The 16,036-nt window shown below is 51.7% G+C and overlaps 1 protein-coding gene across 1 annotated transcript in view; it reads right to left on the bottom strand.

The window, feature by feature from the left end:
- The window catches only part of LOC105182703 (insulin-like growth factor-binding protein complex acid labile subunit), a gene marked incomplete at its 5' end in the record, with an annotated part of 101,028 nt that overhangs the window by 69,648 nt on the left and 15,344 nt on the right, over positions 1–16,036 (bottom strand). The window contains one exon of the mRNA XM_025300281.1: positions 2,185–2,229. Within this exon, the coding sequence (XP_025156066.1) occupies positions 2,185–2,229 (45 nt within the window). The remainder of the gene's footprint in view (positions 1–2,184; positions 2,230–16,036) is intronic.

Genomic DNA, 16,036 nt, shown 5'->3' with positions numbered 1-16,036 from the left:
ATGGGTTGCGGGAACAAGGTTGAGTTCCAGGATATCGGAATATATGGGCGAGTAACAGTGCAAAAGCACGAGGGGGGTAGAGCGGGTGAAATTTATGACGCCGGCGGAAGGAGGTCCCCGAAGGAGAGGGACAGAGAGGCACGGAGAGTGAGAGACCGGAAGAGAAGGAGGAAAAGTGAGAAAAAAGGACGGCGCGACGAAAGGAGTGTACTCGAGGAACGTGGAATAAAATTGTTCGGTCTTTACATAAAACACTGGAGCCGCGCGTCGAAGGCGAGAAACGAAATACCTCGTTTCGCCGGCGCAACAACATAATTCTGCCGATTCGATCCGCGTCGATAGGGACGAATTCGTCCTGATGAAAAAAAGAAGAGAGAGGCAAAAGAGGAGGAAAAGAGGGCGGAAAAATGCAGGAAGAGAAGAACGACAGGAAGAGAAAAAAGAGGCAGAGAGAGAGAGAGAGAGAGAGAGAGAGAGAGAGAGAGAGAGAGAGAGAGAGAGGAAGAGAGCGAGAGAGCAAGAGAAATGCACGGGTTGTATCCCATGAAAATTTTCCGTGCACGGCGAGATCGAATTCCTGGTCGCTTCTGTCTCGCGTGGAATAATAGAACGCTCGGGGGCGAATAATATTTAAGAAAGCGGTTTCGCTTCTCTCTTCACCCCCTTGACGGAAACGGGCGGCGGTGGCGGCGAGCCGTGGAATAAGGATTTTATCGTGAATCGCCGTAACGATCGTCCTTATGGCGCGATTCGCCGCGCTCCGGAGGACAAAACACCGGCTCGCGGATTGGCTTCGGTTCAAGTTGAAGCTCAAACGACGACGCCGCGAAACATGTGTACCTTGAGAGAAAGAGAAAGAAAGAACGCGCGCGCGCGCGCCAGAGAGAAAGAGAGAGAGAGAAAGAGAGAGAGAGAAAGAACCTTCGTAGATATTACCAAATCGCTGTTAACTCTCTGATGCACTCTATTGGATTTTCATCTTATCCGAAAGTTCTACACAATAAAGTCGAGAATGACAATCCTCGGTTCCTTCATCTCGCGACCGCGATCTGGCTAATCTTATCTCAACGTTCCACGCAATCAAATTTGCATCGAAAAAATTTCTCTTTCATATTACATTACACACACGCGCGAGCGATTTCCTCGTGCAAGTTGCGCGGAATCGCTCGTTAAAAATGAAAAATCAATCGCCACGATTTTTCCGCACGCGGCCATTAAAATTAATTACATTTTTATGCGGTACGATTCTTGATTCTTAATAGCCCCTATTAATTTGTCGGGACATTTCTGTGTTATTTAATTGGTAATTGATCGGACGGCACGCGATGTAAGGTGATTACGACGCGTATTATTAGTTAATTTAATTGGCCGCTTTCTACCTCTCACCCTTTCTCACTCTCCCCTCTTCTCTCTCCCTTGAACTCTAACTTTCTCTCTCTCTCTCTCTCTCTCTCTCTGTCGGTCTAATGGCATCGGCGGCAACATCGCGTGCGCCAGGCAAATGAGAAGCTAATATAGACGACTATGTACCGCGCGCGGTACATATTGGACCGCGTTCAAATCGAAACTCAAACAATGCCGCGAACGTGTTTCCGGGATCGTCAATGGACGCTAAGGAATCTGTGCTAAACGTTTTGCCGCGTGTCCCGAAATTACTTTGAACTTTAGCGACCGTCTCTGCCGACGTTTACCGCGCCGCAGATACACTCGCACACATACACCACGCCGAATCGCGATAGAACCGAGCAACGACAAACAATGTTACGAGTCAATTTATCGAGTCGCCGATTTTGCAAATGGCACGAAATGCGTCCAGAGCGCGTCCCGTTCCGTGTTTGTACTTTTACGGAATAAAAGAGATACTATCGGATTTACTTCGCTCCTTTGTTCCTTACTTTCGGTTCGATAGAAATATTTCAGTTTTAATGAAAATCGCTCACTCTCCTCGCTCCTCCCTCCCTCCCTCCCTCCCTCTCTCTCTCTCTCTCTCTCTCTCTCTCTCTCTCTCTCTCTCTCTCTCCTCTGTCCCTATCTTTCTGTGCCAAGCGGGAGAACCCGGCTTGGCGGACTAAAGAGAGAGAGAGAGAGAGAGAGAGAGAGAGAGAGAGAGAGAGAGAGAGGGGGGGGGAGAGAGAGAGAGAAAGAATAGAAATTAAGGGAAGTACGAGTGTATACAAAACTTACTTCGCGAGTTTCCTGCCGGCTGCCATTCCTTCTCCGTCGATCGCCCTGAAAAGAAATAAAATTGCTACGATTAACCATCAAGTCGTTATATTGCGAATGTGCATTGCAAAGGAGCTACGGAGGTGGGTGAGAACGAATCGTCGTGTACATCGTTCGCCAGTCGAACGGCGAAATAGACGGCGGTTAGATCGATTTTTAATCGGCGAACACATAATTTCATAATTGCGCCGCCGACGACGACGCGACGGTGTCGTTGTTCTCGCGGCAAATTAATTTAATGAGTTTCACTTCGTCGCTGGCCAATTCCTTCGGAATTTTCCATAAGGGTCGTAATCCCGTAAGGAGGTTACGGCAATGCGACCCTTACTGAAAGTGGCTTTAACTAGTTAAAGTTCGTCCCCCGTCGACAGGAAATACCTCTAACCACGTCGCACTCGACAATGCCCGAGTCTCATCGGGATTCCGATATATCGGTATTACAGAGAAGAGGAGAAAACCAGAGACAGAGAGACACAGAGACAGAGACAGAGACAGAGACAGAGAGAGAGAGAGAGAGAAAAGGAGAGAGAGACTGTAAGGACAATTGTAACGTAATGCGGTAGTCTCGACGTTGCTCTTTATTACAGATTAACCAATACCGTCGCGCAAACCAAGCAACCAACAACCGCCGGCATTCGAGCTTCTTTTCCTTTTCATCCTTTTCCATGCCCTCCCCCCCCCCTCTCTCTCTCTCTCTCTCGAAAAATATAATTCCCAGATGCGATTTTTGCAAAGCCGTTAGCAACACCACTTCGCAAACGCAAAGAGACGGTATTTCCCGGCGAGAAGGTTTTAACGGTCCACCTATTTCGGGGGCGATATTAAATTTAAGGAAATGCGCTTTCGATGCTCGCGATCACGATCGAGCCAGCCGCCACGCCAGCCCTTTCCGCTGTCTGGCTAACGCGCGGTGCGCGCACCGCGCAATACACAAATCAGGGCCCGATGTTGCCGGGGGTTAAATCGATCTCCCGCGCGAAACGCGCGGCGCTATTCCTCTAAACGCGCGCGAGAGGAGAATCGGTCGTTTCGTTGCGGTTTCGCCCGCCTGTCCGCCCGCTCGCTCGCCCGCTCGCTCGCTCGCGCGCGCCGGCCGCGAAACAAATTCTCGAAGCGCAGCCGGGGGGCGAACGTGTTCCGTCGTTAAAAATGTAAACTCCGCGATCTTACGAGCGCGCGCGCTCTCGGCCATGGTTCATTTGCCTCGTAAAGGCGAAACTAATGGCCGGCGTGAAGTTATGTACCCCATATTGGCTCGCATTCAAGTCGAAATTCAAACCGCGCTGTGAAACGCGCGGCATGATCACCAACCCTTCCTCCAACCCCCTACCCCCCACGCCGGTAGGTCGGCCGTTACGACCCCGGCTAAACATGAGATCAGCCTGTCGGATTATTAACCCTTTCGCGATCGCTCTGAATTTATACGGAACGCCGGCGACGACGCGGGGCGATTTCTGCCGTCGGATTTTTAAACATTAACGTCCGCCCCCTCCCCCCCCCGTTCCGCAGAAGCATACGAGGCTTCTCGTTACAGCCGGATGAACATCGTGCGCCTCTTGTATCGGCCATCTATAAATCTCACAGCTCTCGGCGGATTAGGCCACCCATTTATCCACGAACGATCGGATTCGTCGGAAGTGAAATTTCCTCGCTGAGGCCGCCCTACAACTTCCAACCGATTGTTTTAATATTAATATCGGGAGATCAATTCGGTTGATCATGGCAGGCCGATATCGCGCGAGAGAGAGAGTCTCGTCATGTAAAATGATCTGGTTAAAAATTGCTTTCTAACCCTTTAACGCCTACTGGTAACTATAGTTACCAGAAACGCATTTAAGAGTCCATAACTTAGTCAAAAAAGGAGATATGTTCGTTTTCTTTGCACTACTGTAAAGGTGAATTCTTCTTCTAAAAAATGGCATATAAATTGTATGTAGATTCGGTTTAGTCTGTTTTTAGCTCAATTTTAATTGTGTTTTGTCAAATTCCAAGTAGGCATAGTTAGCATTGTTACTGACATCTAGAAGTGCACTATAAATGAATAGATTGGTATCTGTTATAATTTTATACATTTGGAAGCTTTCTCAGATGCAAAATGTGAAATTAAAAGAATACAGAAATTCAAAATGGCGAATCCAATATGGTGGACACGAAAATCAAGAAATCAACCTAATTTCGTAAAACCTGGCCTACAGCGCTTTTTATGCGGCGAAAAATGAAGGGACGATTGACTATCTAAATGGTGATCTATAAGATATTCTTTTGAAATAGTAAGCTTGACGCTCTGAGTGATAAACTTCATTCACAAATATAGTAAAGTTTCAGCTCAAAAATGTCAAGCTGACTATCAGAGTTATGTCGTGTAGATTACCCTTCATTCTTCTCTGTGTAGGTTGCTCATTTCGTATATTCGCTTTTAAGACCCAAGTCATATTTACCAATAAACAATAAACAAAAATACAAGAAGACGCTTTGAAAAAAATCAAGAATCATTTGATACGTCAGAAAATTCCGTAGTTTTTCGTAAATATAAAATTCTGGCATTTTTTTTGGTTATCACTACTTATAGTCTCAGTTCAAAAAAACTTAAATTTTATTCTTAAAACACTTGTTAAAAAAGTCGGGCGTTAAAGGGTTGAGAGAGAGAGAGAGAGAGGGGGAGGGGGAGAGAGAGAGAGAGAGAGAGACAGTTGGGCTGGATTCACATTATTCGTCAAACGACGGCAAGCAGGACGCTCCGTCGAGCTTCCGTCAATTTCTTCTCTTTTTAACAGGGATGGTTAAAATGTGTCGGTGGCGGATACCAAACACTCCGATGAGAAAGCACCGAAGAATGTTTTTTTAACGGACGGCTGCCGCCGTCTGGACGGCGGGTGATGTGAATTCAGCCGTATCCGGCGAAACGACAGCGACTTGGGCAAGCGGCGGTTGTTGATTTTGCGTAATTTCCCTCGTGGACGCGGCCGCGATACGACCGGTCGAGATGACGAATCGACGAGGATGAGTCACAAACGCGGAAACGCGCGAGCTGCCCCACACACGTCAGCTGCGCCGCTCGCGCGGAGTCGTTACCGTAACGCGCAACGGCATTGAAACGATGTCGTGAAACACGCACGTAAGATCACGGCGGAATGGCCGCGCGCTATTGCCGCGACCGCGAGAAGCCGGAATATCCGGGAGGAATTTTATTCGCTCATGCGCGAGGCATGCGCGCGATGATATCGAGGGACGTTCGCGTCTCGCGGTAACGATGGACTTTTTCATAGCCGAAGATTCGACGCGCGAATGAGTCGCCGGGGCGTCGACTGTCGCGGCGAATCGCGAGGTCGAGCAATTTCATCGCTCTGTCTCTCTCCTCTTCCGGCAGAATTCCGTCGGAAGGACGGCAGTTCCTCCGTAAGTCTCACAGTGATACATTAGGGGTACCGGAAAGTCTTTTCGTTTCTCCAAGTTTGCCATTTTCCAAATTCGATCTTAATCGAAAATTAATACACACGATAAGGAAATGTCGTCGTTAACTAACGTGGAATTTAAATTAGTTCTGGATTAAAATTAAGGACTCGTACTATAACCACCACCACGAAAATTGAAGGCTTTAAAGTACGGAAAGACGTTCCGGCACCCCTAATATTTTAAATGCGCCGAACGCATGCGCGAGAGAGACCTTTATCTTGCGACTTCTACCTGGCGATCCCGATGTCGAGCGAGGAAATTCATAATGCCCCGTCGCGGATTATTTCGACGAATTCGCGCCAGCCTGCACATCGTCGCCGGGGCCCGTTGCTCCCGGACGAAATCCCATCATTGGGGAATGTTAATTATGGTAATTGAAAGGGGCAAGGCGAACGTCCACCCTCCTCGGCCGGAGTTATCAGTTCTTACGGGGCGAAATAGTCGCGCGACTGGATTAGACTCGCGTAATTAGAAATCTTGTCGCGTGGGATAAATGGGGCAGACATTTTCATTCTCGGGACGGGAAAACGGACTTACAATTCGTGAAACGCGCGCGCCCGCGCGATTTCCTTGCCTATCCCGGCAGGAACGTGTCACGTGCAAATGCAGAAATGGCGAAATTAACGGAGAGAACCGGGGTGGAAAGGAAAAGAAAAAAGGAAGAAAAAAAATTGCGCCCAACGTAGGGCTGAATTCTGAATTTACATCCGCTTTTGTTCCATCTGCAAGAAGCGCGCCCATCAATTGCGATTGCGTGAATTAACGGTGGAATAAGATTGTCGGCACTCGCGTTCTGTGACGACTCGCTAATTACAAAATTACAATCAGCCTCAGATCATAAGACGCTCACCGGGGAACATCGGAAAGCGGCGGCCGGTAATTTTCGACTTTGGCACGCGACCGCGCTCGTTGATCTTTCAAAGGATATCAATACGTTTTTCGCAAAGTAGCTTCGAGTCCTCGCTTACACGGCTTACGCAGCGGCTTGAAACAGAGCGAGGCCGCCGGATTCGCCGGGAATGCGGCGAAAGCCAGAGAGACATCCTCGAGCGCCGAGGGAAAGCAATTCCGACGGTAAAACACCGCAACTCTTCCCTGTGTGTGTGTGTGTGTGTGTCGACGGTGCGAATTATCGGTCGCGCGATTCCGACAATTTAGCGTTCCGCCGTTGTACGACGAACGCGGCGACAACGCTATTCAAATCTCCGTCTTCGCTCCTGCCACCGCCGCCGCCGCCGCCGCCGCCGCCGCCGCGCGCAATGGCAGTAAAACAAATCCTTTTATCCTGCGCGAGGTGCTTCGCCTCCTCGAAACTGTAGCCGCGCGCTCATCCCGCAAGATGTGTTCAGGATGGAAAGCTGGAGAGCGAGAATGTGAGAGAGAGAGAGAGAGAGAGAGAGAAAAGGGTGAGTGAGGAAGCACATGATGCAATTCCAACGCTGACGGAGAACACTTCGTCGGTCACAGCGAGGGCGGCGGAAGGGTGACGGAGGAAGAGCGGAGGGCACATTGCGCAACGCAGCGCGCGGTTGCATCCTGCCGCCCGCCGCCGCTCCTGCCGCCGCCGGCGGCGGCGGCGGCAGTGGCTGCAGACGGCGCATAAGCCACTCGTCATTATTTCATCGAAGTCGGTGCCTCTGGTTCAACAGGTATGTTTCCGGCGCAATATGCGCGCCACGGCCTTCGAGAGAGAGAGAGAGAGAGAGAGAGAGAGTTCGTGAAAGTAGTCGGGTCCGAAGAAAGGGAAGCGAAACAGCGAGAGGGGAGAGAGACGGGGCGGCGAGAGGGTGCGGAGCCAACGACGCGCGACCCGTCAGCCGCGCGTTATTCGACGGAGATGAATCGCTCTGATTGAGATTATTTTCGTCGCGTATCTCTTCTCGCCCCTCCCCCTCCATTTCCGTCATCGTTTCATACGTCTCATCGCGATGAGTTAAAGAAAATTAACATGAGCTTACAATTTCGCAACGGATTTCAGAGCGTTAGGGGACCAGCGATTTACCGCGGTTGATCTCGCGGGAGAGCCGTGATAACGCGAGTCTCGGCCGACATCCGCCATTCTCCGCCTAATTTCGCTCGCAGCCTCTGCGATTCGTGAAACACGGCTGCCATCTGGGACGGTACGCGCTCACATGCTACCGTCCGACGGTGGCTCCCTTTGATACGCGCGCGGTGCGAGACGAGCGAATGTGTCGAACATCGAGAGAGCATCGACGAGACTGGCCCCGAGCCAGCGCATTACTCCTGAAGGAAGGTAGCAGGAAAGAGTGCGAGAGCCAGTCGGGGCACGATACATGCATGGGAATACGGAAGAGGAATGGGGGCGAGAGGTGGGCGAGCGAGAGAGAGAGAGAGGGGGAGGGAGGAGAGCAAGAGAGGCGGAGAGAAGGAGGAACAAGGACCGAGAGGACCGGTAACCCGAATGAATATTTAATTTCTGCATATCTCACCCGGGCTAAAGTTCAGAGCGACGGGATGGCCGGCTCGCTCCCAGGAGGGTGAAAGGAAGAGCCCCGTGTCCCTTGTACTTCCCCAGCAACCCCCGTGATATAGGGTAGACACTCCCGAAGATCTCTTGCAGCCGCCATCGCCACCACTACCACCACCACCACCACCGCCACCACCACTGCCACCATTGCCGCCGCCGCCGCTATTACCCTGCCCCCGCAGAACCCCCAATCCTTTCCCGCTATCCAGAGTTCGCTCTCTCGGCTGCTTTCCACCGTGGTCGCTCGTGGCCGAAGGGCCAATTACGATTTTCCTTACGAGGGGCGGACGAAGCGGAGACGAGGGTGAGGGCACGATGAAGGAAAAAGTCGAGATAGTGTGGTGTATGTGTGTGTGTGTGTGTGTGTGTGAGAGAGAGAGAGAGAGAGGGAGAGGCGGAGGAGGAGGAGAAAGAAGAGGGAAGAAAGAATAAGAAATGCGCGAAGACGAAGAGAGAATGGGCGAGTCAGAGGGGTCAGTGCGAGTGCTTGAAGAGTGTAGGAGCAGAGCATGGTCGAGAGAACGAAAGGTCGAAAAGAGGAGAGCCGGGCGGTGGTCGGAGGTTTGAACGAAGGTATTTCCACGGAGATCTGGATCTTAGACTCGATAGACCGCAGACCATCGAGCAAGGGCGGAATATGGACGCGCTGCCGACAGACATTGCGCGGAGAAGAGCGGCGAGGGGCCCGAGGGAGGAGGGCTGAGGGCGGAAAGGACCGGGGTGCGGTCGAAAGTTTCAGCGAGAGGATAAAGGCGCGCGAGCGAGATCGATTAGTGCGCCGAGTAACGAAAGGGTAATTTATAGTGAGGTGAGCAAAGACGACGGGGCTCGAAAGGAAAGCAGAGTGGAATAGTAAATTATAGCGAGAGAGGAGAGAGAGAGAGAGAGAGAGAGAGACTACGGTCAAAGAAAGGGAACGGGCAATGGGCGAGGAGCGAGGAGCGAGAGAAAGGGAGACGGAGGGAGGGAGAAGCGGAAAAGCGGGAGAGACGGCTGGGTTCGTCGGAGAAATATTTAATTCTACGTTTTATCGCTCGCGCAGGTCGGCGGCAAAACGTGGTTATATATGTATATATAATTTATATGTATCCTCTCTCTCTCTTTATATATATATATATATATATATATCTGCAGATAATAATGCACTTTTTAAATGAGACTCTCTCGCTCGATGGAAGCCGTATAAAGAAGCGGAGATAAGGAGAAAAGAGCTTAGGGAGCATCAAAGCCGGACGAGATTGGACGCTAAAAATGTACATAGCAATTGGACAAAAGAAGCGAGAGCGAAGAAGGCTGCTGAGCGACGAAGAAGAGGGGACAGGGGGGAGTGGGGCGGTGCGACAAAAAGGGACGCTGCCGTCGCCGTCGTCGCCGTCGTCGTCGTCGTCGTCGTCGTCGCGGAGGGCGTCCGTGGAAAGCCCGGAAAAACACAAATAACAATCAGCGAAGGAGATCGACAAAAAAGGGGAAGAAAAAGCGCGTGTGTGGGGGAGAACGTCGTGACAAGTAATTCGGGTCGTCCGATGCGAGCCGAGTCGGCCGAGTTATCCGATAATCCCGCGCTAGGACAGTTGCTGAAACCGTAAGACCGTGTCGCCTGGGGAATTTTTTAGCGGCGCGCGTCAGATACAGAGGCTGACAACGAGGTAACCGATGAATTTCGGTCTCTCCTACTATTTCTCCTTTTTTGTCTCCCATCCCTCCTCTCCCCTTCCCCTCCCCCCCCAACCCCATCTCACTCATAATTATCTCTTTTTTCCGCCGGGTTATCTGCAGCCGGCAGATGTTTCGTACTTTGTTATAGAAATATCATGCTCGCGCGGTTGAGAGCGATCCCTCGGCTAGAGATTCGGCGAATAAAACTCCCACCCGCCCTCCTGTTGCTAACGCAATCCTAGATCTGTGCTGCTCTCCCTGCTCCAGTCTTTCGACTTTTCGAATAACAGGATTCGTTTTTGTGGAATAAAATTTTAAAGCTCGCGTCATTGTGCCTGTCACCGAGGACGAGCGTGCCATCGAGCCAAAATGAAAGCTAAGCGCAGCATCGCGTAAGCGACGTCGCCCCTACGAGCACCCTTGAGCGAGAGATTTAATCTCAGGATAAATTGAATTAAGAAAAAAGACGCTCCGCTTCTTCCTTCTTATTCGTTGAGAACTTTGGCCCCTCATTGGTTTAGAATGTTTATTCAGTCCCCTTTAAACGAGAACAGGGACGGGGTTTAGGGGGTGGTAGATGGGTTGCGCGAGTTAATAAAATCATAGAAGCAAGAACCAGGCTGGAGGCTAAGAGGGGTAGCGGGGAGGAGACGGACTTTGTCAAATATTAATATCAATTTACCCAAATTGTTTCTATACGAGTGTTTATATTTCTTCCGACTTCCGCACGACCGAAATGCATTTCCTGAGATTCTGCGGTGAGGGTATCGCGAATGACAATGAGCGAATGGCTTTCACGCGTTCGATGTACTCGGGCACGCGATATTTTCCAAACGTGCCATGCGCGGCGAAATGTATCGGGATGAGAGACGGGCGAGGCGGCGACTTTGGACCTCCTCGGTTCTCAAGGCTTCGCTTCGCTTCACTCGGCGCGAGACTCGGCCGCGTCTCTTGGAATCTCCATTTCTTTGTCTCTCGTAAAGCGGAGGGAGCCTCGGATGTCACGCGAGAAATGCCGCATCGTGATGACGCGACGAGAAAAACGCGGCGATGTCGTAACTCCTCGTCTAGATTATGCGGGAATCCTGAGCGGTTGAGTGCTTACGAGCGCGATACACACAAGATAGACGCGCGGTGGCCATTGGCGACGGTCGGCGCAGTCGAGGTAACGGCCGAGACGCGGAGTAGAGAATGCAGATATAAAAAGCAAATAAAGGAAAAGTAAATGAAAATGAGGAAGCTAGCAGGGATGGGTGAAAGGAGTGTAGCCGGCGAGAGGGTGGAGAAGAAAGACAACAATGAAGACGAGGGTCGGGCAAAAAGAAAAGAAGAAGACTGGAGGAGAGGGCGAGAAGAGGCGAGAGGGACGCGAGACGCGGCGGGGCGATGGGAAAGCGAGGGGGCGACGAATGAAAGGAAAAAAGGAAGGAAAGGAAGACGAGGAGAAGAGAGAGAGAGAGAGAGAAGGAGAGGACGAGGCTGGTAATTTGGATCGAGTCGACCATCCACTCAAACCCTAGGCACTAGCGGCGGCCGGCCCGCCCCTGCCCCTTCGCTAAAATCTGGATCTTACTCGATCTAAGTAGACCTTAAAGTCGGATAGCTCGTTATGGGATAACGTAGAGCGCGCTTAATATCCGGCCCGATCCGAAAGTATGTCGCGCCCAAGCGCGACGGCCAGGTATCTTCATTGTCAGGTCTCGCGAGATCACGCGTGAGAAGCGCGCGCTTCACGGACGAGCGCATCAGCGAGTCCTTGTACTCGAGGAATCCCACCAAGTGGGACGAAATAGAGAACGAAGTAGATTAGATGCGAGTTTGGAGGCCACACGGCGACTCGATCGAAAAATTCGCTCGACTCTTCACGAGCGATCAACGTCCCGCCGACTAATTTGAGCAGGCAGACATTCGTAACTCGAATTTCGAGACACGCAATCGCGCTCGCGCGCGGTATTTTCCCCACGTAGCTCTGCGACACCCCCCGGTACGCTCTTATAAATTAGAAACGCGTATCCCTTTTAATTCCTACCGTACAATAGCGGGACGTGCGTTTTGTAGAATACGCCGAAACGAGATTAGTTCGCTATCTAATTTTGCGGACGATTATACGGGTAGACTGCGGCGAGACGAAGCCGAAAGCCGCGGAATTAAAATTAGAATTCCAGCGGATGGGATACGCGGCAAAAAGGCGGTTAAGGAGAGGACGAAACGAGGATGGGAAAGACCGGAAGAGAGAGGAAGAGAGAGAGAGAGAGAGAGAGAAACAGGGAGGGAAGGAGAACAAATCCCACATACACACACACACACACACACACACGTCGAAATAGAAAACGACAGAGAAGCGGACACACGGAGAGAAAGCGAGAATGACGATGAGAGGGTACGACGGGAGAAAAACGGAGGTAAAATACGAAGAGCAGTGGAGGAGAGAGCGGAGATTGGTAATTTGGATCCAGCCGAGCGTCCGGCTGCGACTCGGGGCCACCGTCGGTATAGCGTCCATCTGGCTGTGTGTCTTAAATCTCGATCTTCCGCGATCTAAGTAGCTTCGAGGGCCAGATAGAGCGCCGATACGGTAAGAAATACGCTAAGGAAATGGATGGTCCGTGGGATGCGCGGGGGCACGGGCGCGGACGTGGAGGGCCGCGGAAAAACAAAAGTGGTTAAATGCCGGCGAAGCTAACCGGCCGATCGATACCACGAGGCAATCGCGCGGACAATTGGCCGTGTAAAAAAAAAAAAAAAAAAACGGCAGAGACCCGTAGAAAGAGATTCGTGAGAATGAAAATTGCAGCGGCCACGGTCGCGCCGCGCCGGGCCGTCCGGCTTCGCCGCCGACAAAAGAAAGCTGTCCCGTGAAGATAAAGATCGAATCGCCCAGGGACAAGATTCCCCCGCACGGCGGGAAAAAGAGGAAGGGAGAGCGGGGGAGAGAGAGAGAGAGAGAGAGAGAGAGAAATGTTCGACGAGGTGAGTCGACGGTCTCTGATAAATAAGCCATAGATCGGCACGCGAGGCGCGCGCACGACTGCTCGGGAACGGACGCCTTGAAACGGCGAGCGGTGCGTCACAAAATCAGAGGGAAAGACAGGAAGAGAGAGAGAAAGAGAGAGAGAGAGAGAGAGAGAGAGAGAGAGAGAGAGAGAGAGAGCGAAACCGTCGGAATTAAAATTACAATCTGTGCGGATGCGGCAAAAAGTAAACGCCAGTCGAATAAAAACCCGTCGTCGGGAAACAGCATGGCGCGGAAGATGAGACGGAGAGCCTGCGGAAAATAGGAATAAGGGATAAAAGTGAGAGAAGGATGACGAAGCAAGGGAGGGAGAGGGGAGAGGGGGGAAGAAGAGAAAAAGCGGAAGTTGCGATAATTCGCGCGGTGAGAGTCGACCGTGCCCTCCTCCGCGAGAGTTGGGGCACCCACGAGAGTCCCCTCCTGCGCTCTTGAGTATCCCCTTGGTCCAGTGTCCCTCAAATTGGGGTCCGCGACGAGACTAATTGGGCGGGAACGACGCGCCCTGAAAAAATGGAGGTAACTTTCGCCGAGGAGAGTGCGCGCATGTTCGAATCTTTTTCATCTCGCAATATGCAATTCGACGTCGGACGGAAATTCGCACTCGACGTTCAATGCGCGTGAAAACTAACGGTGTGTGAAATAAAAAAAGGAAATAAATAAATGAAAAGAGAAGAAGTGAAAAATTACGCGTCTCGCGCGCGCGCGCGCGCGCGCGCGCGAGAGCGACGTATCTCCGAATTAATTGATCAGCCTTCCTCACGTGTGCAATAAACGCGCGTCATGTCTCGCATGTATTCGGCACGCGAGTAAGCGGCGTTCATAAATTTTTACCGCGGTGCTAAAAAGGAGAAAAACGTTGAGCCCGCCTGTTATGAGAAAACGTGAGAAGCACTGCTCTTACCCCTTTCAGCAGCGCGATATGCCGGCAGCGTTCTCCTCGTTCCTCGGCTTCGTCGCCATCGTGTCTTCGAGGCGGTTGACTACTGAGAGGGCGCGGGAGGGTGCGAGGGTGGGCTTTCGCCCCGCGAGAAACGCCGGAAATTGGAATCTTAAATCGATCTAAATCCTCTTTATCGCCGAAGGACTCGCCGAGGAATTCCCCTTCAGAAACGGCCATATCGCCGCATGCCGGTCGACGTGTAAACGTAACGACGATTGGCTCCTCGTCGTTCCTTCCATTATGAAACGGCCGTTCCCGCATTTGCGCGACGCGCCGATCCCCCGGGAGCGAGAGATTCGATCTTACGCGTGGCCCAATCGCGCCTGGAAAGTCGCTCGACCGGCTCGCGCCGCCTCGTCTATTTTCACGTTCCCGCGCGGTATCGCAAATTGCTTTCGCGTTAATTGGATTACGCGAGATTAGAGAGCGATTGTGCCTTAAACCACATCCGACACGGTATTACATAAATATGCAAAGACCGCTCTTCCTCCCTTCCGACCGCAAAATTCGACGCTTCCGTCCGCCCGGAGGAGCGTTTCCACGAGCTCGGATCAGCAGGTGCTATTTTTACACTAGCGATGTCTCTGCACATAAGTATATATTTATCGGTCACCGACGATCGAGCGCGAGTTCCACGTGTTTGAGAGATACTGCCGCTGAATCGGAACAGCCGCTCGGGCTAATCGCGATGAGACCCGTGGCGAAATTCGCTCGCGTATCGCGGCTCGGCACGATGCGACGCATTATTTAGTAGGACTTAATAAATTTGCGTGTCTCTCTCTCTCTCTCTCTCTCTCTCTCTCTCTCTCTCTCTCTTTCCTGTTCTCGCTCTCCCTCAGCCCGTGCAGTTCCCAATGGACGAACCGCAAATTCTATCGGGTTTTACGCCGCCGGATATGTATGTACGGAGGCACGGTGAGTGATACGCCAACGGCGAGAGCGACTCGCTCGGCTATAACGCACAGCCCGGTAAATACGGAGTCGAAATTCGGCGACACTGATATGCGTCGTCCAGAGAGAGAGGGAGGGAGGGAGGGAGGGAGGGAGAAAGAGAGAGAGAGAGAGAGAGAGATATTCGCCGCAGAGAATTTACCGGCAGATAGTCGATTACATGCCTCGCTTGCTTATTGCGCGCGCTTTGAACACGCCGAGAGGCTCGGGGACGCGTATAACGATGCTGGTGACGGCGGGTGAGAGCCAAAGCGCAAGATTTTTGCGACTTTGCCGAGCCCAAGGGGCGACCGGGGCCAAAGGTCGTCGCCGTGAACTCCGCGCCCGAGCTTTGAGTACGACTCTCTCTCTCTCTCTCTCTCTCTCTCTCTCTCTCTCTCTCTCTCTCTCTTTGCACGTAACTAACTCTTCGCGCTCGCGCCTCGTGGCTGCTGGCGGATATTAATTGTACGCGAACGTGAGCAATGCAGAAGCGCGCCTCATTCGAGCATCCCAGCCGGGATTGAAGATCGCGCAACACACACGTTCGAGCCACCACCGGTGCTCCGATTCTAAGCGCGATTTAAACGTCGCGCCGGAACTCCGCGTGTGTGTGGAAGGCTGTCCCATCTTCTCCTTTTCCTCGCGAAAGTTGCATCGCCGCTTCCGCGGGAGAAAAATAAGGAACGGCCGAGGAACTTTGTCGGGCATGTCGCGACGGTAACTTTTGGCGCCGCGGTATTCGTCGAACGCATCCTTGACTCTCTCTCTCTCTCTCTCTCTCTCTCTCTCTCTCTCTCTCTTCTTCGGTCCTCTCGGTCGTTCTCGATCGAGAGCGGTTGCATTCGTTAATTTTCTTGTGAAACCATTGATAATTTTCCGAATAAATCCCAGCGCATCCTTCTCAAGCGCGAAATGTTGAAATCGAAGCGTGCCTCCTTCACGTCAGTATCCGGTTATTTCACTCCTCCCCTCCCCTCCTACTCCGACCGCTCCGTGTTAAAAGCCGACGCTGTGCGTGTATTATTCTGCTTTAAATTATGATTTTCACGCAGGGCGAATAACTGACTCATTTTTAATACGAGTAATATATAACTGTGTAACGTGCACGGTGTAACGCATAGCGCTCGAGTGTTGCTTATTACGTGCTCGTTTTAGTTAACGGGATGAAGCGCGCGCGGCACCGTTCTTCTATTTTTTCTCTCTCTCCTTTCTTTTATTTTTCAAAAATCGTGAAAACCGAGTGTACTTGGTGAAACGACAGGTCTCGCTTACTTTCTTGTTCGTGACGCACCATCGATATTATCTCTCGCTCTCTTCTCCTCCCTTTCTC

The sequence above is a fragment of the Harpegnathos saltator genome, unplaced genomic scaffold (assembly GCF_003227715.2).
Source record: "Harpegnathos saltator strain DR-91 unplaced genomic scaffold, Hsal_v8.6 scaffold345, whole genome shotgun sequence".
Lineage (NCBI taxonomy): Eukaryota > Metazoa > Arthropoda > Insecta > Hymenoptera > Formicidae > Harpegnathos > Harpegnathos saltator.
The sequence above is the reverse complement of the archived record's forward strand: the minus strand, read 5'-3'. Positions and strand labels throughout refer to the sequence as shown.